The sequence below is a fragment of the Leptosomus discolor genome, chromosome 1 (assembly GCF_034619465.1).
Source record: "Leptosomus discolor isolate bLepDis1 chromosome 1, bLepDis1.hap2, whole genome shotgun sequence".
NCBI classification, from domain to species: domain Eukaryota; kingdom Metazoa; phylum Chordata; class Aves; order Leptosomiformes; family Leptosomidae; genus Leptosomus; species Leptosomus discolor.
In genome coordinates, this window is record NC_141391.1 from 99,678,385 (window position 1) to 99,703,304 (window position 24,920).

Below are 24,920 nucleotides of genomic sequence, written 5' to 3' on the forward strand. Positions count from 1 at the left end.
CAGGGACCATGAATCAGGCAGGGTTTAAACCTCAGCATCTTACACATCTTCTAATGCTATCCCAGTCTTTGTGCTAGGTGCTTATCGGTTGTTGCAAGTAATTCATGACCTATACACTCATGGCTCACCCTTTTGCAAATAGCACATCCCCTCAGGTTTTTCTGAGAAAATATAATTTCGTTAAGCCCCTACATAGTTCTCGTATTATTTCAGACCACCTAAAAAATTGAGAGAAAGATTTTATGTCAGCACTTTTAGATACCTACAGGAAACCAGGATCCAAGTAGTTATTATACAAATGCTGACAGGTCTTGTCAGGTACACTTAGGACCTGTTTTACTGAGCAGTATAGATGTTGTCAATAATAACTCTTTCAAGTATTGTGAGTTAGTTTCTTGCCACTTTACTTTACTCATCCTCTTTTCTTTCCAGTATCTTTCTACAGGCAGCATCCAACTTTCACTGATCTGTTTTTTTCATCCACAGTTACTGTTACATATAGATGACTGGGGCAAACAGTCTTAAGCCATACCTTAAAATGAGATTATATGAAAATGCAGGTCCAGAGCCTTAAATTCCCACTGATAGCAGTGAAATCGAATGTATTCTTACAATAACCTGATTTGAAAGGTAGTCAGACTCTGCTTTTTGATTAGGTGATGATACTTACCTTGGTTTCACATACTGTGACATACATGCTGTTTGATTTTGTGTGTTGCTGTATGGCATCTTTAAAAGTGAGAAAATGAAACAATAAAAACATTTGTAGCATTAAATTTCCTGGGCCACTGCTTCTGCATTGAAGGTTTTGTTCGTCAAGCATGTTTTGCCAGGACTATATTGCGCCTTAGAGAGGCATCATGATCTCAAATACTGACCACAAGGTTTAGAGAGGAAAACACGGATGGAAAAGCAAATTTGATTTTTCAAATTTTCTGGATTAGTTACATTTGATGTAGAACTAAAATGATAATCAACTTATTATTATTATCATCATCATCATATTCATTATAATTATTGAAAATTAAGATAGTCTATTAAGATAGTCTGTTCCCACATAAGAGATTTCATATAGGAGAACTCTTTCAATGCTTCTAAAGCGAAAGTTGTTCCTTCAGAGTTCCATCTCCCCATTCATTTCTTCCTAGGTAAGTTGCATAGGCTTAAGGCATTTCAGAGTTGGAAAATAGTGTCTGATTAGAAATCAACATTTTCTATCAATGCTTCATACAGAAATTTTTGCTTTCATAGAGAGTGAAGTTTTCATTTACAGAATGCACGCCAGTGGAAACTTCTTGGCCAGCTCCACTTTTGAGTGCTAACCCTATCTCTACCAGGGATTTGTCTCGTGATGTGAGATTGGTCCGTTCCAGCTTCTAGGTGTCACAGCTGCCCTTAGGGTAAAACAGGTACAAGGATAGTACTTTGAAGATTAGATAATACATGTATGAAAGTTCTAGGATACCAAATGCTAAGAACAAGCTTAGGAGCTTTATCAGCCTTAAGATGAAGCCTTTTTAAACTTTGTAGAAATCCTTGACTTACATGGTGTTTCAGTTATTTTATTTAGACTGCAGTAACTGATTATTATCTGTGATAGAGCTTCTGAGAAATATCATGCCTAAGTATCCTTTACCTTACATCTCTTCATGGTGAATTGGGTCAAAAGGTTAATGACAGATCTACATGCGACTTTCTGCTCTTTGTTCATGGATATTTCAGCTATCCATTTTCAGCTTACAGATTTTATGACCTTCCTGCCCCTTGTTTTTCAGAACATTTGCAGTCAATACTTAAAGAGATATTTTTAGCAATGTGCAGCTGTAGTGTGTAGCAGTGCAAAGGAGCTTCCTGACTCAGAGATCAGCTACTCAGTAGCCCTGACATTAAATCAGATCAGCTTGGTAGCTGCTCTAAACTATGCTAATTGATTCTAGCCCACCAGGGGACTTCCTACCGTGAAGAACAGTTAGGACACAGGAAAACACTAGGTAGTCCTAAAGTCATAAGGTGCAATGGGAGATGCTGGAAGGACTGCAAGACAGGGCAAAATGGGGTCAGAGACATTCAAATTACAACTTCTATGAAGCACCAGTAAAGCAGGCTAACAAAGGGCGATGGTGAATTGACCTGGAAAAATACCAGCCCCTCACAATTTGTCTGGGACCTTGTTCTGAGAAAAGCTTTGGCTATTCCACTCCTAGCCAACACCCGGAATGACAACAAATGTTGAAATGGTGCTTTCTCAGTGGATAGCAGGTTTAATTTTTGGTAATTTCTAATATAATTGCTGAATATCCAGAAATGGAAAATGTGAGGGATATATAAATTTGCAGTGTGCTTTTTTTTTTTTGTATATAGGCTTGTACTGCTTGTATATAGCATGATGACGTTTACACTTTACTTGGAAGAGGTATGGAAAATTATGATCACTTACCTAAAAATTTAAGGTTTAACTGAAATTAAGGCCACTCTTATTTTGATTTTCATCAAAGTATTAAGGCGAGCAAGACATAGTTATAGATAATCTTGAACCCAACAGTCCTTAGTCAGTGATCTGTATGACTCTAATTCAGAGCAAAATTTAGCCCTTTAGTATTCAGGAGCGTTTAGGAGGATTTAGAGACAGTTATCAGTATTACCTTCAGGAGCTTGAAGTTCTTTCCATTTCTTCATCTAATCATTTTCTTTGCCTTTAGAGTAGTGCAAAAACTGCCTTTCAGTTAAGGCAAGATGAAAAAAACCTGCTGTCTGTTTATTCCAAGAAAAAGAAAATCAAAAAAAGAAAGAAAATTATGGGGAGGAACTGCAATGGCACAGTAGTAAAATATTCAAAATGCAGCTGTAAGAAAATAAATTTTCCGAAGTACCTGATATAGGTTTGGATGGTTGTAGCTTTTCTGTTTATCTTAATTCGTTTAGGGAACTGCTCTTTCCATTATATGCAACTCAAATAGCTCTTCTGAAAAAACATGACTTAGAAGTCTACATTTTCACTGTGGTTATGGCACTCACATTGTACTGCATCATATCACAGGGTTTTTTTCTGATACTGTATGGTACATAATGAGATGTAACTATTTCACTCAATGCAGCAATTAAAATGTAAAAAAAAAAGGATGTGCCTGGTTTTCTATCTCACTCTCCTATCCTTTTAGCAAGTAAGTAGCCACTTTTATGTTTCAGTAGCTGGTTAAAATTGAATAGCTTCCACGGAACGTCATCACAGTTCACAATACTTGCCTGCTTCTTCTCATTTCAAACAAATCTGCATTTTATAGCCTCATTTGCAGTTGCATTCAGCAGTTTAATAGTAATCAGGAAATAAGTGAGAAGTCTTCCATGACTAAACAGCCTTCCAAAGAAAGTGTTGCATTCTTCTCACGTCCTTTAGAAGTAAAGAAAAAAAAAAGAATGGAAAAATTCAAGTATTATATATCACCAGGAAGCCAGGTATATTCAAAATGCAAATATGTCTCGAAATGAAAGAGTGAGCTGCCTACCAATGCCAGTATTTTGTAGATTCGTTTCCCTCATTTCACTCTCAGAATCTGATTGTTTCTATCCAGTGTTACTGTCCTGTTTTACTGATGAGTATAATGTCAGACACTCTTTAGCAAATTAGCATCAGGTTGGCTATCTGCATTTCGGATCAGTATCACTGCTGCACCCCTAAGATGTGATATAAGAATGTTTCTGTGCAAAGGATTCATCTGATGTATGTAGCACAAAATGAACTTTGTCAAATACACTGCTTACAAAGAAAAGCCCAGCAGAAAGTATGAATATGTCGCGGCACTGCTAATTTCCCATAGTAAGGGGTAATATACATAGGTAGTAATTATGAGATCTCTTACAGCTTTATAATGATTTAATAAGAATTAACATTAATCATAGTATTTGACTGTATATGAATGCACTTCTCAATTTCTGATAACCTATGAGTCTCTGCAGTCAGTACCTTGTTACCAGTGTGACTGGTTACGTGTGCATAGCCATTACACATGCAAACATAGCATCCGCCCTGAACATGACAAATCCTTCTTAAAGTTCTGCATGCAGCTGAAGCATACAACGTGCCATATTCCCTGAGAACTCAACCTTTTGACGTCATTAATAGACATCTAATATCATGACACTGTTTCCAGGTACAATCCCTCCACTCATTAAGTCAGTCGTGCAAAGTGAGGAAGGGCTGGCAACCAACGAAGGGCTAAAGATGCTGGTGACCATTTCCTGTATCTTGGTTGGGGTCTTGCTGCTTTTTGTGATGCTGCTGATCGTGCGGAGGCGGAGGAGGGAGCAGAGACTGAAGAGGCTGCGAGGTAAGATAAGAGCTGTGGCACTTATTTCTACGTACGCATACTCCCTGAACATGAAAGTACAAGTGGGGCTGCACGTGACCAAACTGTTCAATACCCAGTTGGTATCCTTCTCCTGCAATACATAACAGACATGAGGCAACAAAGCATATGTGTTTTCTACAGAAATTCCTTCTTTTTCATTTGGTATTAAATTTCTAAAAATTGACTCATGTATCCTTTGTTAGTATTTTGCATGGCAGAAAGGAAAATAATTATGTGTTAGTGTTTGTTATCATGTGTTGTGGTGTTAGTAGGCTCAAAAACACAAGCAGATATTCTCAGATTTGTTAGCACATCTTTTTTCCCTATGAAGCTTTAGCTTGTATAACTTTCTCATTTGAAACCTTTTAAGTCATTTACCTCTGTGCAGTTTTTTTCACCAAAAAAAGCAGTGTGTTTAGGGTGAAGGAAGTGTTATCTTATCTTCTCAGAAATACTGTGGAATTCCCTCCAGTAACAAGCAGGATATTCTGAGCTCCTTGACTCCAGGAAATGGTAGCTGCACACATTTATTTTTTCATGGTTAATTTACAATTATTCATAGGTTCTTCAGTTACAGTCCCTTAAGGAAGGCTGGTGATCACTGGCCAGTATGGCTTTTGCATAATATACGATTTCTCTGAATTATTTCCTCCCAGAATACAGGAATTCAGAACAATATCTGAGCTTCACTTGAAACGTAGGCAGTGACAAAGAATTCATCAGCACTTACTGATAAAAGTCATCAGTATTTAACTACCATCTCTGTAGAAGTTGCATCTCGCATATCTGAATTTCTCAAGCTACAGCTCCATATCTCAGCCATCTGTTCCTGTTATACTTCTGTCTTCCATTCAAGGACTGAAGTTCTTTTTTATATTACATTTTCAGTCTCTAAGGATATTCCTTTTACATGGTGGTAACCATGTAATTTCTTAATGTTTTCATTGGTAAATGAAACAGATGAATGTTCTTTAGTTTTTCTTTGTAATTTTCCCATTATTTATTAATTTTGAGGCTTTTATCTGGTCCCTTTGCAATCTTTAGGTAGCTTTCCTCATCTGTGTGTGCTGGAAATTAACATAGTATTCCAGCAACAGATATACACACATCAGAGCGGTAATATCCTTTCTTGTTTCCTTTTATCGTCTTCTGCCTATAACTGCAAGGATCACCTTCTTAGGTACAGCATTATTTTAAGAATATGCGTTTAACATCTTACCCATTGAGACCATCAGACAATTCTCTGGCTACAGTGCAACAGGATGACATTCTCCATTGTATAGCTATGGCTTGTATTCTTGATGTATGACCTTAAACTAATAAAGATATATTGCTAACTTGTGGCCAACCTACCTGATGATCCAGATTGTTATGCCTTAGTGACCTGACTTTTTCATTATATTTTAGCTAGCTAATTTTTCTGTCATTTTCAAACTTTTATCAGATAGTATTTCATTTACTCCAGACCACTGATAAAAGTACCAAAGTGTGATGTCCCATAGTTCATGATGAAAATAAATACTAAACAATGACTGTCTGCTTAAAACTGTATTTCAAATATATTGAAACCTATGTAAAATTGCTGCTGTGTTAATTTTTTGCATCCTGCTACTTTGTTATTAAAATATTTTGAGGTACCAAAACTTTGCTCTAGAGAAATATAATATTTTAATGTTATTTAATTAGAATCATAGAATCACAGAATCTTTTAGGTTGGAAAAAGACCTTTAGGATCATCAAGTCCAACTCTTAACCTACCACTGCCAAGTCCACCGCTAAACCATGTGCCTCAGTGCCACACTTACATGTCTTTTAAATACCTCCAGGGATGGTGACTCAACCACTTCCCTGGGCATTCTGTTCCAGTGCTTGACAACCCTTTCGGTGAAGAAATTCTTCCTAATGTCCAATCTAAATTGTATCACAGTGAGAGTTTTTTCAATGTCATCAATTCTCAGCAAATTTTAATCTCATTTTTAAAAAAAATGAACTCTGTTTGACATGGCTGACTGACCACAAGTCTATATATTGCTTGGCTTCAATTATTCCATCTCCTTTAATTCATTTCATCAAGCTTCATTCCATTTTTTTGTCATTTTGCTCATTGCCAAGATCAGATTGATAGGACTTCAGCAATTCAGATTATTTTGTTCATTCTTTTTGAAGACTGATCCTGTGTTAGCCATTTTCTGCTCTTCTGGAGGTTACTTCATGTTCTGAAAGTCTTACAGACAATCAGTATTGCTGTTCCAGAGCAATACTCCTTAGTAAGTTCTCTTAAAAAATCCTGTGTGCAAGTTCTTCTGATTTCCTAACTAAAAAAAGGTTTTGCTGTAGTAGTAGTGGTGTTCAACTTCCATCTGAATTAGTTTTGAAACTGAAATGCTGTCATTATCGCTTGATATGTATCACCTGGTGGAGTTTCTTTGAGGCACAGTACTCACTTTTCCTGAATCATGATTCCACCATCAACTTTCTAGTCTATATTAGAAATAATAGTTTCCACAGTGGGACCTTCTATAAAGAATTTATGCAAGTTACAGATGTAATTCTTGCTTGTGTGACTCCAGGAGATGTGTTTTCTTTGAACCTGCTTGACAAAGAGGAGTGGGAATTACAGATTTATTTACAGTACATTTTGCATGAAAACGTTTGTATCTGTGCTTATAGACAATGGGTTTGCGGTTTCAGTTTCTGTGGGGTAAGTGTAGCAAAGGAACAGCAATCTCTCCATTCTGAATCCTTTTACTCCTTGTTTTAGCATGTAGGCACAGATCAACTTTGTCTTCCTCCTGTGTCGTGCCCAGAATGATTTATTTCTCCAGGAGTACTCTGTTTAGAAAGGAAGTCTAGTTTTCAGCAAAGCCCTGATTTTTGCCCAGTTTAGTAGTTCCACATTTCAGGTCACAAGAAGGTCAATTGACTGCTGGAGTTCATGCAACCATTTGGTAGGTCAGCATATATTATAACAGAGAAACCTGAAGACTTGCCACTCTTTCTCCTTACTATTAACCTAGCTCCACTACTACCGCAATAGTTTTCCCTTTGTTCTACATCCAACTCACCTTAATCCAAGCAGAAAGTATCAGCACAGCATGATAGTTCAGAAGTGGCAGCATGCAATTTAGACCTATATCATGGCCCCTGATTTCCCAGGGGGCAAGGCAAATGTGTCAAGAATTTTAAAGGCGGCTGCCCCAGCAAATGGAAGTGAGGGCTGTCGCTGGGTCAGTGCCTGTTGGCACAGTCATGTGTCAAACCCGCAGTGAGGAGCAGTTTTGTCTTTTTCACTAAGGCGTGAGGTGATCCTTGGCTGGAGTGGAAGATCACCCCCTGCACTCTGTCATTGATGGCCTCCCTGAACCCTGTTTTCCCCACCAGGAAGCTGGGACATAGGGCACTGGCAGGAGTACCGACTCACTTTATGAAGTATTCACAATTTGTTGATCAAAAGAGTAATGTAGGAAATACACATTAAAATCTGTAGTCTATACCCATTGGTTTGTGAAACTGTCATTTCTCCTGTAGCTGATGTTCTGGACACAATGTTATCATACAGTTGCTTTTAGGCTTCTGGGTTTTACTTTGAGAGATATATAAGATCGCTTATCTTCTTGGGATGTTTATTTTGGTTCAGTCCTACATTAGTCTGTGTGCCCAGTACAGCCCTCATTAACAGCAGTAATGCTGCCCACCATATTAACAATCTCCTTGAATAATTAGTACATTTAAACCCTGCTGATGAAGTTACTTTTTTTCCTGCAGTACATCCTCATTCATTTTGACTTGTAATATGATCTTGCATGATGCCTCGTGCTATTTTTGCTTGAGGATGCACAATCTCCTTTGCATCCCTTTGACCAAGAATGCATATATGTTAATGAGCATTTGAGTATGTGCCACATTCATTTAATGGTGAGAATGTAACATTTTTTCCAGATGCAGCACGGAACACAGCTGAGAACACGTGAGGGAAGTGATTTGTCATTTAATCGTGGTAGACAAATCTAAAAAGCAAATTGAATGATATTGGGCCAAGTAACCTTCAACTTTGCCCCTTCAGCTATTCTTGAGCTGTGAATTACTTGCACAAGTATCCATAGTCTTCATTTAAGGAGGTAGCAATTGCTTCACAAAAGCTGCTAGCTGAATTAAAACAATATTTACGAAATAAATCACCCTTATTATGTGTGCCAGAGAGACAGGGTGTGCATAGTCCCCCCATGATCCTAGTGCTGCTAGAATAATAAGAAGCATCATAAAGTTTGCTGAAAAAAACATGGCTTTAAAAAATAGAAAAATAGAAAGTCTGAGTGCCTAAATGGAGCACTGTTTGGATTAGACGGGACATGTCAAATGAAGAGTCCTTCCTTCCACTAGGAATCTGCCATGCTTTGTGCTCAAAAAGGTTATGGGAAGGTTAAAAATAAAGGAGTGGAGCAAACAGACCTAGAGGAAGCACACAATTTTGGCTTCTCCAGTAGTAGGTGAGGAATAAAGCTCAAGACAGACAAGCTGACACAGTGTCAGAGAAACAGAATGTAGAAAGTGGATGGAAGGGGTTTTGTCAAGGTTTTTTTAATGGATAAAAAAGCACCTTTACCCATTCCTTTTAAAAGCGAATACGAATGTAGCCAGAGTGATGCATTAAGATGGTCATTTGTTTCTGCCTGCATCCTCTGAATTTTAAACCCAGGATTTTTAATAGGATCACAAGCAAGGAAATTGGAGACCCAAGAGGTGATTAAGGAATAAAAAAGGTGAGATGAAGAAAACAAAGACACATTCAGTAAATGTCTTGGCAGGTACTCGTAGATTTAAAAGCAGCAGATAAAAGAAGAAAATTGAAGTTTCACGTAATAGGACAGTTGCTTGAAGACTTAGAACTTGGAATTGTTTTCTTCTCAGATTTGCTTCACTTGGTTGCACAAAAGGCTGCTTTGTTGCTGTGTGATATACTTAAGGACTCTGGAGTCAGCATTTTTAAGTGATTTTGTTTAGTGGCAGGTTGCAAAGCATAGCTATCTGCTTTTGCTGAATAATACTACAAATTATTATATTATGTTGATAAAGTTTTGCAGAAAGCCACCTGAAGAACACTGCGTGAACCAAACTTCAGCTGTGTCTTTTGATCTGATAAGTACCAGAATAATTATGTTCCCAAAGGATTTTATGCTAATAACAGCAGCAATGACAACAGGAGGAATATTTCTCCTCCAACAGCACCTAATTTTGCAGGTCTGGTCCATGTGGAAATAAGCAACCTCCTGTTTTGTATATAGACTGTCCTCTGAAGACTTAATAGTAGTTTTCACAAAATCACAGAACCACAGAATGGTAGGGGTTGGAAGGGACCTCTGGACATCATCTAGTCCAACCCCTGTGCTAAAGCAGGTTCACCTACAGCAGGTTGCAAAGTCCAGGTGGGTTTTGAATATCTCCAGGGACGGAGACACCACAACCTCCCTGAACAGCCTGTTCCAGTGCTCTGTCACCCTCAGAGTAAAGAAGTTTTTCCTCATGTTCAGGTGGAACGTCCTGTGCTCCAGTTTGTGCCCGTTGCCCCTTGTCCTGTCGCTGGGCACCACTGTGAAGAGCCTGGCCCCATCCTCTTGACACTGCCCTTTATTTAGAAGCATTGATAAGATCCCCTCTCAGTCTTCTCCAGGCTAAGGAGACCCAGGGCTCTCAGCCTTTCCTCATAAGAGAGATGCTCCAGTCCCCTAATCATATTCGTAGCCCTCTGCTGGACAGTCCCTCCACTAGTTCCCTCTCTCTCAAACTGGGGAGCCCAGAACTGGACACAGTACTCCAGATTTGGCCTCACCAGGACAGAGTAGAGGGGCAGGACAACCTCCCTCGACCTGCTGGCCACTCTTCTTAATGCACCCCAGGCTACCATTGGCTTTCTTGGCCACAAGGGCACATTGCTGGCTCATGGTCAACTTTCTGTCCACCAGGACTCCCAGGTCCTTCTCCACAGAGCTGCTCTCCAGCAGGTCAACCCCCAGCATGTGTGTGGGGTTATTCCTCTCCAGCTGCAGGACCCTACTCTTGCCCTTAGTGAACCTCATCAGGTTCCTCTCCCCCCAGTTCTCCAGACTGTCCAGGTCTCGCTGAATGGCAGCACAGTCTTCTGGTGTGTCAGCCATTCCTCCCAGTTTTGTATCATCAGCAAACTTGCTGAGGGTGCACTCTGTCCCTTCATCCAGGTCGTTGATGAATATGTTGAACAAGACCAGACCCAGTACTGACCCCTGGGTGGCCTCCAGCTGGACTCTGCGCCGCTGATCACAACCCTCTGAGCTCTGCCCTTCAGCCAGTTCTCAATCCACCTCACTGTCTGCTTATCTAACCCACACTTTCTAACCTTACCTATGAGGCTGTTATGGGAGACAGTGTCAAAAGCATTGTTGAAGTCGAGGTGGACCACATCCACTGCTTTCCCCCTGTTCACCCAGCCAATCATGCCGTTGTAGAAGGCTACCAGGTTGGGCAAGCATGATTTCCTCTGGAGAATACATTTTGACTGATAACATTATTTTCCTCCACATGCTTAGAGATGAGTTTTGATTTATTGCTAATGGAAAAACGTTCATATTTGAGAGCAGTGAAACAAGTTGACTCCTTGGAGATCTCCCTTACTCAGACCTCCATGTAGTCGGGTTTGGTTTGGAAATGGCAGGTTGGCTACAGCTCATGCAGCTTGGATTTGGCTCCTGCCCAGAGATGGATGCCAACATTTCTGTCTTCTTGCCTTTTCTTTCTTCCTTACCTGTACACTTGCTATCCATGGCATGAAGGAACAGACGTCCCCGTTATTTGTTAAACTGTTCCCACTTCTAAGTCTCTGGAGTTTTTTCTAGTTAAGACAGTGGTAGCTTGTACTTCTCTAAGCATCTTCAGTTCTACTGAGGAACTAAACAGGGCTGTCTGGGACAGAAATACAGTTTCAGCAAAAGTAGGGACTTTTAGGGATGATTTTATTCTTGCCACTGATCTGAGAAAAAACAGCGGTCCTACACATGACTGATTCAAATCACTTCCTAATAATGCATCTATCAAATAGAATTCAATTTGTGATGACATCTTCTATTTTCTTCTAGATGCAAAGAGTTTGGCTGAAATGCTTATGAGGTAAGAATTAATGTTTTTAAACTGAAAAATGTCTGTCAAATGTGGCATCATATTTAAAAATTATTATAGGGACAAACAGAGAAGTAAACCTTCTATTCCTAAATCCTTTTTCAAAACACACCATTTGACTGCTTGTTGAGAACTATGACAAATTGTTGGTTAGAAATGGGAGAAAAAGACAATTTGTGGACAGTATCTGTAAGGGAATATAATGGTAAAAAACTAAGAACTCTTGTGTTAGTAGATTAAATTATAGGAGCTATGTAAATCCATTTGGACATTTTTCCTATTCAGAAAAACATTTTCATAATATGTACCAAAGTAATTGCTCTTCAGAGATCATCTGATTGAATACAGTAAGCTTCTCAATGTGAATATCTCTAAACTTTACAGTTGTAGTTTTACAATACACTATTGCTAGTTTCTTATACCCGAAAGTATAAAGAGTACGTAAATCCTTTTTTTTTTCAGTTCTGTTCCATCAGCTCAGCATCCAGAAATCTAATTCAGAGCATCCAGAAATCTAATTCGGTTGTTGAATTGCAATGGAATGACAATTCTGGCACTATGTTTCTTTCAAAGATGGAAATTTCATTTCTTCAATGTTTACTGTTTTGTCTAGGGAAAATACTGAACTTTAAAACTGCTGCATATATTTGAAAATGGAATCACCAAGGGATTATTTTTACATTCAAATGAGTTTTGCTTTGCTAGAAAATCTTTTTATTATTATGCAACAAATTTGAGCATGTCATAGCTATTTTGCCGAATGAACCGTACTCTCAACTTCCTCACCCATGATAAACTTTACTTGCTATTGTAAGAATATACATACCAAAAGCATGGTGACAAATGCGTTTAGTGTAAACTCAGCTCTACGCCATCAGTCTGCAGGTACATCTGAATAGTCCCGCTGATGTTAACAAGACTGGTCATGCAGGTCAGGTCATACCCTTCCTATCTGCCAGTTAGAAACCCCTGCTAGCATCAGACTGCAGGTTTAAGCAACTTCAGGAAGATATGCTCTGATATTTTTCAGTGTCACAGAAAACAGCATAGATTAGCATATGCAACAAGTCTGTTTCCTAAAGAAACCCAGCACAGACTGGATGAAAGTCCTGGATGAAGATATTCAGTCCCAGTTACAGCTACACATAACACCTCTCAAAACTGGTAAACCTCTGCCTTAACCCTGGTTAGCTTCACTAGTCTTGTCACCGCCTCTCCAAGGCCATTTCAGAGTCTCACTCCTCTGACACTTAGAAAACTTTATCAAACTGCCAACGTAAGTGCCTGGTTTTGACCCTTTTGTTTTTCCTCTGCCAATGTTAACCTTCAAATTAAAGAATTTCTTTTGGCCTCCCCTCTCATGCACTCAGAGAGCAGTCAGGTCCCTTCCCAGCCTTTAGTTCAGAGCTGTTTTTCTAGATAACTCATCTGCCACCGTTTCTTTTTGCTTCTCCTTTCACCAGCATTGACATATGATCATCAAGTCAGTTTCTTCCATCTCATTTATTAAAAAATAACCTTGTTTTTATTAAATAGTCATATTCTATATTTCTGTTCTAAAAGTGTGAACAAAGGCAAATAACTATTCAAATAGGACTTCAGAGGAAGGTAGGGGATATAGGCCTACATTTGCAGACTCGTTATAACTTGGAGCTTTCAAAGTGATGTTCTTTTGGGGAGCCTACTTTCTACAGGCTAAATGCTCTGCCATTTGTGATAAATCTGTGAAATGCCTCCAACCAAAACCTCAGCTACACAGCATCACTAGATGTTCCTGAAGATTTAGCATGTTAATAATCAAAAGATAATAAGACCTCTCCAAAGTAATAATCATATATTACAAAGCTCCTGATATTTTATATCTTTTATGTTTCACCAAAATCTCCTATGATACAAATACGAAGAAAAAGGGTATGCCATGGGTTGTGCCTTGCTGTTTAAGTATTGGACAGAGAGCAGGAAAGACGATTTCCTGCTTGGTAGGAAGGTGCAAGGGATGGAGAGAGCTTTGTGTATCTTTGAGGAGATTTTTATGAGCGTGTGTAAAGCGGATTAAGAATGGAGCTTTAGTCTTTGAAAGTCACTGGCTTTGGCTGTGTAAGTCAAATGCCCAGGGAGCAGGATAAGCCCCAGAAATTAGCAGTTTAACTGGAGCTGCACAACTTGTTGCTGATACCTTAAACTTGCAAATAAATATCCCTACTGATGTACAATCACAGCTCATTTATATTTCTTTTGGGTGAAAGCATCAGTCCAACCAAGTTCTTTGTAACAGTTCACCGTGAATCAGTATAGCAATTGAGGTGACAAATCTTTTCTCCCCAAATATTCCTCTGTCAGGCTGATTGCTTACAAGATTTAGTTTTCCATATGTTTTTACAACAACCAGCTTAGACATCAGGAAACCACGAGGTGGCCTGACTCTCTGCCAAGGACCCTGAATGACTTTGGGTTTACAGAGCATTGTATTTAATCCCTTTACATAACTAGCTTGATAGGTTTAACCCTGTGCTGGTGCATACAGATATTTACAGTCACTCGAGTATTTTTTTATTAAAGATCCAGAAAGATTATTTAAAAGGTGGTATTCTTTTGACTGTGCACTCTATCAAAATACCTTATACATTGTACTTCCTCTGGAAAAAAGCCCATTTATCCACAGACTGTACATAAAAGCTGTACTCAATCTGCCCCAAAGGCCCATGTACCCAAAAGCAGACACCTTGGTAGAGTAAAAGACTACAGCAAATGCATACTGACTCGCTCCCCAGTCTCTAACAATTTGGAGCTCAGAGAGTCACTGAAATAGAAGGAATGAATTATACCATACACAGATCCTTACAAGGTCTGACAGGTGAAGAATAGCCATAGCTCATGTTTAAGTTTGGGAATTTTGTATCTGTAGGTTAAGGAAAATATAGGTAGCTATGTTTCCTCCTTTTAAAGAGTTAATAATTGGATTCCTCATCCACCCGATTGTTACAGTACTTTGATGCCTGAATTTTCCTACGTTAGAAAATACTTGGGCATCAAACTTCAAAATTGCAGTCCTAAAAGTCTTTGCCTCACTGCAAAGTCCTAGAGGCACTTAATTGCTGTTGGCATTTTAGGTTTTTATAACATGAAAGTTGAGCTATTGTGGTCTGCAGAAAATAATTCAAAATTTCTTGAGCCAGAAAGAGAGAGTGTCCTAATCAGCAGCAACCCTTTTGGTACTGCCAATTGCCTATTCTACGTTTGGACACTCCATGTCACTGTGCTGCTGCATACAGGAGAATTAATTAGATCAGTAAGGACGGGGAGAGAGATCACACAAAAGAAGGCATAACTCTCAAGCATAGTAGAGAATTTTCCTGGATATATAGATGCCTAGGTTCCAGATCTGGCTTGAAGGACCTTCCACATATTTTGCATAAAGCTATCCCTGGAGCCAAGACTAGGATTCAGAATTCTCTCTTGGCAGGCAAGCAATATAACTGCAAACCTGGGGAACTGTCCTCCTGCTCCTTGTGGTCCAAACAATACTTTCTGTGCTGTTAAGTACTTTGCAATAGTAGGGATACAGAGCCTTCATACTGCAGAAGAGGTTCTAGATCTTGCTGGGATTCTGGGGTCTGCATTCTCTGAGGAAAATGTCTAATTCGATCCCTTTGTCTTCTGCATACCTCGTGAGCAGAGGAGGGGTGAAGTGATGCGTTTATTAGACTCAATTTTGTATTGCACAGATTCTATATGTATCTGATTGCATGTATCCTATAACTGTTGGATTATTGATTACTAATTGAAATTGGACCTCAGGAATTCAGTTTCATACTTGATCACAGGTTTGCTCTATGATCTTAGACAAGTCCAAAGTAGTCTGACTTTTTAAGGGCATATATTCAAGCATATTTGACATGCAAGATACTATGTTAGTCTCTGATTCTAACATTTCAGCAACTTGAGTGGAAATCAATAGGAGAGTTCCATCTAATACATGCAGAGACTTTTCAGAGACTTCAAGAATGTTAGTGTGAAATTTCTCTGCATTTTAGTATCCTAAATGTCTTTGAAAATTTATTAATTATGAAAATTAATAAGACACTATGACTATTATTCTCCACTGATTATATATGGAGAAAAGTCTGGCAGTTCTTGAGTAGCTCTCCTGATATTTTGATTCCAGCATGATTAAATGAGGCACCACTTGTAGGCTGTTTGAATGCATTTCAGCTATCCATGATGGCAACAGTACCGCCTAACCACCCAGGTAAAGACAGAGACATTAAAGTTTGAGATGCATAGACAGTGTTAATGCTGGGGACCACAAGAGCAGGGAAAAACAGAAGGTGAGAACCAGCCAGAGATGTGTGCCCTGTGGGCCTTGCAGATCTCACTCATGGATTTGGAGCAGAATTACTGACCATATGGCAAAAAAATTTCTCCTGAAATGGACTCTAGGAGAACCTCCAAATCAGCAGTAGTTAGGTCTTGCTCACATGGCGTCACAGCAGGAAGTTAAGGCAAATTGTCTAAAGATGTGGGCTCATCACACATGCATTAATCTCCTCTGTAGAAGCCCAAACTCAGGGAAGAAGGGAGCTTATCATCAAGCAGCTTAATAGTCCTCTGCTGATTTCATTAACGACAATAATTCATTGCCAAAGGAGAATTAAACTGAGTGATCTACAGCTATTTTACAGTAGAAAATGAGCCTCCACTTGGATTTTAAAGCTCTTTCAAGTATAAGCACTTGGATCACACTACTGGCTCATTTGTCTTAACTTTCCTGAGCATCCCTGCATGAAGAAGTGTTTGCAAATACTTCCTCTCCTCCAAAGAGTAATTACATCTGAAAGGGCAAAAAGTTCCTCGGTTTTTAGCATAGTCTGAAGGTTTCTTGGTGCAAACTCTGTAATAGCACGCAGTTTTACTATCCATTTTCATTTGCTTTCAGTAGACAGCTCATTTAAGAAGTCATTTTCTGGTACACAGCTTCAAAATGAAATTGTTTCAATTTGCATGATGATAGAGTAATTGGTTTATGTTCTTTCTTAGAATATTACATCAATCAATTAGAAATAATCCATGAATGTAAACAAGATTTGCAATTTTAGTCTTGGAACATCAATGGGACTAAAAATGTATTAATATTATGCAATTCATTAATGGAATCCCTAGTTATTAATTTTCTTCTTCATTTATCAATTCCAGTGATATTTGGAATTTATCTAATGAAAAATAATGAACAGTTAAAAAAATAATTGGAAACTACTCAAGATATCATTTTCCTACCAACCTGTTGGATCAGCTGGGTGTTTCTTCGCTCATATTCATAAGGAATGAAAGAAAATGGCCATCTTGCAAAGTGTTTTTACAAATGTCATTATATGACAACACTGGAAGAAAACTATCTGAACTTTTCAGGAGATTTCTGCTGATAAAGAATAGACCAAATCCCTCAGCACTGTGCATGCATGTAACTGTTTGTCATATGCTATAAATTAATACCATGCACTTGTTCTGAACAGGGGAAAATAACATCTATAAGTAATTTTGCTGATTATGGTTGTATTATTTTTTGTTTGAGCTGGACAGATTTAAAATGAGGAGATTTACAAGTATCTTTTCATTTAGGCTGAATGTTAATGTGTTCACTTCTCTTTTGTTTTTAGCAAGAACACCAGGACATCAGATACACTTAATAAGCAGCAGCAAACACTGAGGATGCACATAGACATTCCCAGAGCACAGCTTCTGATTGAGGAGAGGGACACGATGGAGACCATTGGTAAACTCATTGGGCTTGTTTTCACTGGTTTAATGTAACAGGCACTTTAGATGGACTTCCTTTACCTCACACCTTTTCCCCACCACACTCATTAAGAAAACAGAGCTACAAAGTAATTTGCCACATTTGAAAATGGAACCGATTTCTTTTTTTCTCCCCTTTTGATCACTTTCTCCTTTAAGTAATCTCAGTACAGTATTTAAAATAATGCAGGACATTAGGGAAATTAAGCTGGTGGAAAGAGACGGCTGAAGAAAAAGTAAATGAAGACTGGCATTTTTATAATTTTCAATTTCTCTTTTGGCTTTGACTAGGCAGTTGTATCACTGGCATTACTTATAAGGAAAATGAAATTCTGAAACTACAATATCAGTATTTAAAGATTTGCAAAGCCAACTTCTAAAACTTGTGTATTGTATCCACCAGTTCAGAGCAAATGATATTTCAATATTTTGATCAGTTTTCAGCTTTTGTGTACCTATGCAAAATTAGAATCTAAACTGTTTCACATAACAGAAAATAAGATTTCTCCTGTGGCTGGCACATAGCTAACTGTCGTAAAAAATAGAATTTTTTGGTGTTGGATTCTTTTTCCAAATAATTTAAACACAAGTTTTCTGAAATCTCAACAAAATAAAAATACAACCTGATCTTGTGACTGTACGGGCACACACTGTGTCAAGACCCTCAAGAATGACTGATCTTTGTTAGACTCCTAACCTTTTTCAATCAAAATCTGTGTAGAAGAAGCCTATGATGGCTAAGAATGTAACAGCATCCCAGGGATGGTGTGGCCAGAGAGGAAAGCGCCTCAAACTGGGAGCAACGTCTCTGCATCTCCTGTCCATTCCCTTACTGGGGAGGGACAAGCTGCTTTAGCCCTGTGCCCTGTGACACTTGCTCTCCATCTGGCATGGGTGTATGATCTCAGGCGTTTCACAGTTTGTGCTGCAGATTTGAAAAGATCTATGCTTCACCTGAAATACAGATTTTTTTTAATCATGGTTTGAGCTTCCCAAAGTTTGTCTCTGTGTGCAGTCTTTGGCTTCATCCTAAAAAGAGTTTTTACTTTTGAGTTACAGTCACTGAGCAATAGGGTGTTATAGTCAAAATACTATTAGTGCCTTAACTATAGCAATGCGATCAGTGTCTTGGTAATAGCCAGCTCTCCACACAGCACTCCGAATAAGCAGGCTCTTTGGCAGTCTTTGACATAGTTTACTGCCAAGGGGCTTTATTCCCAACCTGAATAAGAGCTCATCTTTTGCCAGGGTACAGAGTACTTTGATTTCATAACGCTCATTCTATTTATGGCCTTCTTTGGGTAAAAAATGCCAGATATGTTATTGTGCAGAATGTTCGTCTTAATGGTGTCTTGTCAAGTTAAAGAAAACAAAAAACAGGAATGCTTAAAAGAAGCAGATCAACTTCTGCTAACTAGTAAATGCATGGAAGCCCCACTGCTGCCAGTTCCTATAGAAATACGTTACAAATCTATATAGCATATCATAGGATGAAATTCTTGTGGCTTTTATTACTATTATGAATGGATAAAAGGACTGCAAAGAATGCGAAAGAAAGTCTGATAACATGCAAATAGTTTTTCTGCAACCGCAAAGTCAGTGTAAGATTTATTGCTGTTAAACCTTCCATGATCAAGTGGACCAGATTTCCTCTTTGGAGTGGAAGAAATACAATACAGAGATCACAACTGAAAACAAAAGTAAGTACTGTATAGCGCTGGCTTTCTGCAGGCATCAAGGTCTGTGTCAAAATTTGATGAATACATCCTACCCCATAGGGAAGCAATAGGCAGCAGAACCATACAGCAGTAAAGATCAGTGCTCACCTTTTTATTCCTGTCCTTTCCAAGGTCAGGCTTCAGCCCGCACCTTTCTTTGCAGCTGCAGGAAAGCTCATAGTCAGCTGGACTGACTATGTTGAGAGAAACTTATACGACTCACATGAAGCTCCCCAAAGCTTCTTTTTCGAACCTACAGTAGTGAGGTTTGCTGCAGAGAGAGCTGGTAAGACTTAGCCCTTAGCTCCCAGAACAGCAGAACCCTGGATTTAGGGATGCTTAGCTGCCCTGCAAGTATATTTCCATTGTCTTCACTACAGTTCTCATGTGCTTAAAAATAAGCAGCTCCCTAAGAACAGTCTTGGATCATGGCCATTCCTGCTGCAATATTCTGTCTCTGGAGAAAAAGCTGACTGGTGAAGGGTTAGTTAGCAACATTACCTAACGACCTCCTTTTGGGAAGACATGGGTCATTTCACTGAGGATATTACTAATTATGTTAATAAAAAGAAATAAATTGGATATGCTGTTGAAAAGATCCACTGAGCTCTCTGAAAGTGAAGGGGAAGAGGATCGTGTTCAAAAGATGGGGAAAAAGGGATTAAGGACAAAAATAATTCCACACAAATTAGCTTTTTGGAAGGATGCTTAATAGTCTGTCTCAGTTGCACATCTCTAAGGTGAAATCACAAAGAAAGACATGAAAATTACACTTATTCTTTACTTTTGTATGAACTTGGAGTTTAAACCTAGAGGCTGTGGTACATGCTTCAAAACAATCTTCAGTCCTGCAGAGAAGAGGAAGTTACCACTGTCAGTGGTGGCTCCCAGCTGAACATACATCTGAGGATTTGCTGTAAAGATCTTATGAAGGCAACCCCAAAATTCTTTATGCATTATCTGACGGGGTTTTTTACTTACAGATGACAGATCAACAGTTCTGCTCACTGACGCTGACTTTGGAGAGACATCTAAGCAGAAGTCACTGACTGTCACCCACACAGTACATTACCAGTCTGTGTCACAAGCCACAGGACCACTGGTTGATGTTTCTGATGCCCGGCCAGGAACAAGTAAGCATATAAGACAATGTGTTATCTGGAGAGAAGAAAGTTATGAGAAAATTAATGCCGTGCTTCTGCATTTGCATCCTCATAGGGTTTTTTCTTCAATCTGAAAGTTCAGAGAAATCTATTTAAGTCAGTAGAGAACAATTCTTATACAATTGCTTTTAGTGATTCAATATGGTAAAAATTGCATATGCATCTGAAATGTAGGTGTAATTTGAAATAATTCATACCTGGCTCTCATTATACCAAGTGCATGCTAGACTTTAATTTCTACAATTTATTGGTTAAATTAGCTTAATGGCTTTTAGTGTCTAATATATTTTTTCTCAGTGATCAATCTTTATTATATTTCAAAATGCATCTTCCCTCCTTACATCTCCCATCAGGCAAGAAACACATTTCTCATTATTGCTTTTCTGAAAACTTGTATTTCCAGTTTTAGTTATTATGGTAAATTACTTTTTCCAGATATATTCAAGCTGAGTTATTCTTATAATATTTAAAACACCATCATAAATTAATATACTGCTGCAATCCATTCTTCATATTTCTCTCATGAATGTGTTTCATATCTATGTAAATAGAAAAAAAACCCCACTAGATAGAAGGAATAGTTGAGTTAGGAATATTACCAAAGTGTAGTTCACTAGCAGTGTGCAGTTTCTAAAATATCGTGGATTATTTCTGTCCCCTGACAATTCCAGAATTTGTTTGCTTGGTGAATTTGGTGAATGTAAATGCTGAAACCTCAGTTGCTACAATGCAGATTATTTGAAAAATCTTCATTTCATCTCCTTTTCCAACCCAGTCTTTATAAATGATAGCTCTTCTGGTTCTGACCTTGCTTTTCTAACTCTGACAGTTTTAGGATACAGTTAGTTATTTCTTGAGGACTAGATTAATACCACCATTTTTCATCTATGGTGAGTCATTGAATTTGAATTAGAAGAGTCAAGATACGATTTTTTTTCTTCTTTCTGGTACCACTCTTGTCTTGCTCTTTCAGTTCATGTACATGCTGACTATCCTGCTCACTAAGAGCAAAAATATCATCATATAATTTTTATCATGTTGGCAGATCAAGATCGTCTGAGTAAACAATGGACTCTCCATTGTTTTCCAACCCTGCCTTTTCTAATAAGGAAAGAGGCACCACCCCAAAATTCCATGCCTGTATGTGCAGCATTTTATAGCACCAGAACCTTCCATACCTAATTCATTTTTTGTGTGCAGTTAGGTGCGTCATTCCACTGAAGTCAGGGAGAGATTTCGTTCAAATAAAACTTGGATTTAACTCATGTGTGAGAGTATGATCTGTGACCAGACCAGCTTTGGAAACAGAAAACCACCAGCACTTTTATTATGCAGTAACTATCTGATTGTAGTGGTGCACATGGCTAGGTCAAAACTTTTAGGCAGTATTATCTGGATTTAAGACACCAATATAGCTTGTATAGAGGCTGGGCTATGATATTTTGTCTAGACCCACATTTTTTTCTGTGAAGAGGGGAGCAGTGCCCAGCTGGGTGGCTCAGAGGTTATGGATCCTCCCGTCTGAGCACACTTACACTCACTGATTGGCAAGTATTCCCTTAGAGCACTTTTAAAGTTGTTTTCTAGTTCTTTTGTATTTATTTGTAAAACAAGTATGCCCCGTGAACCTTTGTCTTGCTCGCCTCAGCTCTCTACAGTTATGTTTCAGCATAGGACAGCAGAGCTGGTTTAGCAACCGAGGCACCAGATGCGTGCTGTTTTCCATCACACAGGCAGCTCTGGCACTTGCTGCATCTGTGCTACAGAGTCCCTTGTGCAGGCGCAGCACAGCTAGTGCAGAGCTGCTGCTCAGCACACTCTCAGCAGGATGAGCGCTGACCTCCTGCATGCTGGCAGCAGGCTCTTCCATCTCCTTCAAGTTGCTGATGAAATCCTACTGAGTCATGGGACTGCGGAACAGTTGAAGTTGGGAGGGACCTCTGGGCACTGGCTAGTCCGACTCCTCTGCTTAAAGCAAGGCTGGCTAAAGCTGGTTGCCCAGGGCCATACCCAAATGACTTTTGAATATCTCCAAGGATGGAGATTCCACCACCTCTCCGGGCAACCTGTGCCAGTCCTCAGCCTTCCTCACAGTGAAGTGTTTCCTGATGTTCAGAGGGAAGCTCCCATGTTTCAGTTTGTGCCCGCTACCTCTGGTCCTGTCACTGGGCACCACCAAAAAGAGCCTGGCATCTTTGCATCTTCCCTTCAGGTATTTATATATGTTGATGAGATCTCCCCGATCCTTCTCTTCTCCAGACCAAGCAGCCCCAGCACCATGCCGAGAGTTTTCCCACCAGCACTCTCCTCTTGTCCTTCATGTCTTCCCTCGAAGCAGGCACGAGGTTCGCTTCTGGCTACACGACAGCCATATGCCAACTTTCCACAGCGGTGTTTACACTGACAGGCTGGTCACATCATGCCAAGTGTGGTTTTGGATGTTATCCATGTGAGGCAGCTATGTGTTGCACTACCAGAAGGATCAATTCTCAATGGCACCAGGTTCATATTTTTCCACTGCTGTAGTAGGAAGATGTGAAATAAGAGAAGGATCAGACCATAGCTGGTATTTGTAAATAAATACCTTGTTTATTTTAAGCAGCAGAATACAAATTCTTACTGAGAATGCTTAGGCAGAAGCAATGCTGAGAGTCATTTTCTGGGTATTGTTTTTTCTTTAAATTGCTTCTGCTAAAGTCTCTTACCTCAAAGACTGACAACTTCACCATTTGAATATCAAAGAACATTTAAATAGGCTTGAATTTTTCATTTCTAATACCCTTTCTCTCTATTGTTAGGAATATCCTTTCAGAAGCTTCGAAGAGAAATCCTTCAGTGCTGATTTAGACACTTTCTGTTTGTCACTTAATGATTTTGCTATTCCACTGGCTTTGTTAGGGAGTAGAAGCCTCACTTTTACAGGACTATTTATTAATAAAATTAAGGAGGTCAGTTTCAGTTTTGGCAGCTAATTCGCTTTTACTCCATTGGTCACAGTATTATCTCTAGGATAACAAAAATAAAACATTGCTGACTTTAAACAAGTAGCAGATGATTTTTGAAGTTTAAGATATTGTATTTATTTACTATTTTTTTAAAATGGTCAAATCTTTATGAAGCTATTCCTAGTGAAACACTGATGGCACTATTACAGGTTATGTATAATGTCTTGGCTGCTTGTTAAAAAAATAGGGAAACCATAGTTGATAATACTGTAATATAGTAAAAGTATTACTAAAATGAGAAGAATAGGAAATTATATCACCACATTTCTGAGCACATGTTTTTACAAACTGAGGATAGGTACCTGGTGTAGGTTCCTGAAGGCACATCTACCCTGATAATTTACCTTAGCCTTTGCTTGAGATGTGGTGTGAAATCCCCAACCACATCTACTTGCTTCCTGCTTTTTCAATTTGCAAAATAGTTTTGGTACTGGAGAACTGCTTATGTTGGAGTAAAGGGATAAAGAATGTGTCAGTGGGAGATTGGTGAGGCTCTCAACTCTTTAGTTGCATCCTTTTTAAAATGTATGGTTTCATTAGACAGAGCATATTTCAGAAAAGTGTTAGCAGTTTGGTAATGAACAGCACTTTCACTGCTGATTTTTTTTCCCACAAAGACTTTTTTGTGCATTTTTTTAACCAACATGATTTCAGTGGCCCTCCCCTTCTGAAAGGGCTTGCTTCCTTATCAATTCAAGAGCCTAGTGGCAAAGACCCTCTCTATTATCCATCACAGATCCTACCACAAGGAGGAGTGCAAAAACTGGACCCACTGCTCGCAACCGCTATGCTAGTCAGTGGACCCTCAACAGACCTCACCCCACCATATCAGCTCATACCCTCACCACAGACTGGAGGCTGCCCACACCCAGGCCAGCAGGATCGGTGGACAAGGAAAGTGACAGCTACAGCGTCAGCCCCTCACAGGACACAGGTACAGGGCTCTCTGCAGGGCTGCGTTGTGAAATGGGACGGCAGTAGCTGCGGTAACCTTCTTGGTCCTTGGTGTCCTTCATTTGGTGCTTAGATGTCATTGTTTTTTCCTTGCTAGGGTGTTTTTCTCTAAGGTATTTATAAGGGATGCCACAAATGCATATAGTGCTAATGATAACAAATATTGTGCCCATGGTTCCTTGGGCCACACATGCACCTGGAGTCCTTTGAAAGAAATGATGGCAATTTTTACTGCAGCCAAAGAGCTGTACTTCCTGTATCTGAAGGAAAAAGTAGGATAATTTGCTGCATGAAATGGCACTGTCCAGGAAGGGGCAGTATAAGCAACCAAGAATATGTCTGAACCATAGCTGGAACGGTTTTAAGGTTTGAGCTATACTGAGGTTTGTATTTTCCTTTTCACATTCATGTAATATGTTCATAGGGTTTATTCTAAGCAGAAAAAATGAGAGGGAAAAAATCTGGAATTAGAATCCAAGTCAAAATCCATTCATATCACTGAATACTGCAGCAGCTAGCTCTGATTTTCCTGAGAAACAGCATAGGTTTTATTCCTCTAGATGATAAGTGGGAAGACACTGAATACATATTCTGCCTGCAGTCTTCAGCTCTTCTTGATGTTTTCACATTATAAATGCAATTGTAACTGAAAAAAAAAGCTTTCTCCTCTGCCTTACACTGAACAAGTAACCAAAAAAAAAAAGGCAAATAAATTAGTAAATAATTAATCAGAAGAATAGTCATGAAGCAAATCTAATAAAAGTTAAATATAAAGAAAGGTAAAATACTATTCAA

General features: G+C 39.0%; 1 protein-coding gene across 2 annotated transcripts in view; it reads left to right on the forward strand.

Moving 5' to 3' along the window:
• The window catches only part of DSCAM (DS cell adhesion molecule), a 405,653-nt gene that overhangs the window by 357,161 nt on the left and 23,572 nt on the right, over positions 1-24,920 (forward strand). For both annotated transcript variants that reach the window (XM_086481614.1, XM_086481606.1), the window contains exons 26-30: positions 4,149-4,325; positions 11,453-11,483; positions 17,147-17,262; positions 19,987-20,136; positions 23,908-24,105. In XM_086481614.1, the coding sequence (XP_086337740.1) occupies positions 4,149-4,325; positions 11,453-11,483; positions 17,147-17,262; positions 19,987-20,136; positions 23,908-24,105 (672 nt within the window). The remainder of the gene's footprint in view (positions 1-4,148; positions 4,326-11,452; positions 11,484-17,146; positions 17,263-19,986; positions 20,137-23,907; positions 24,106-24,920) is intronic.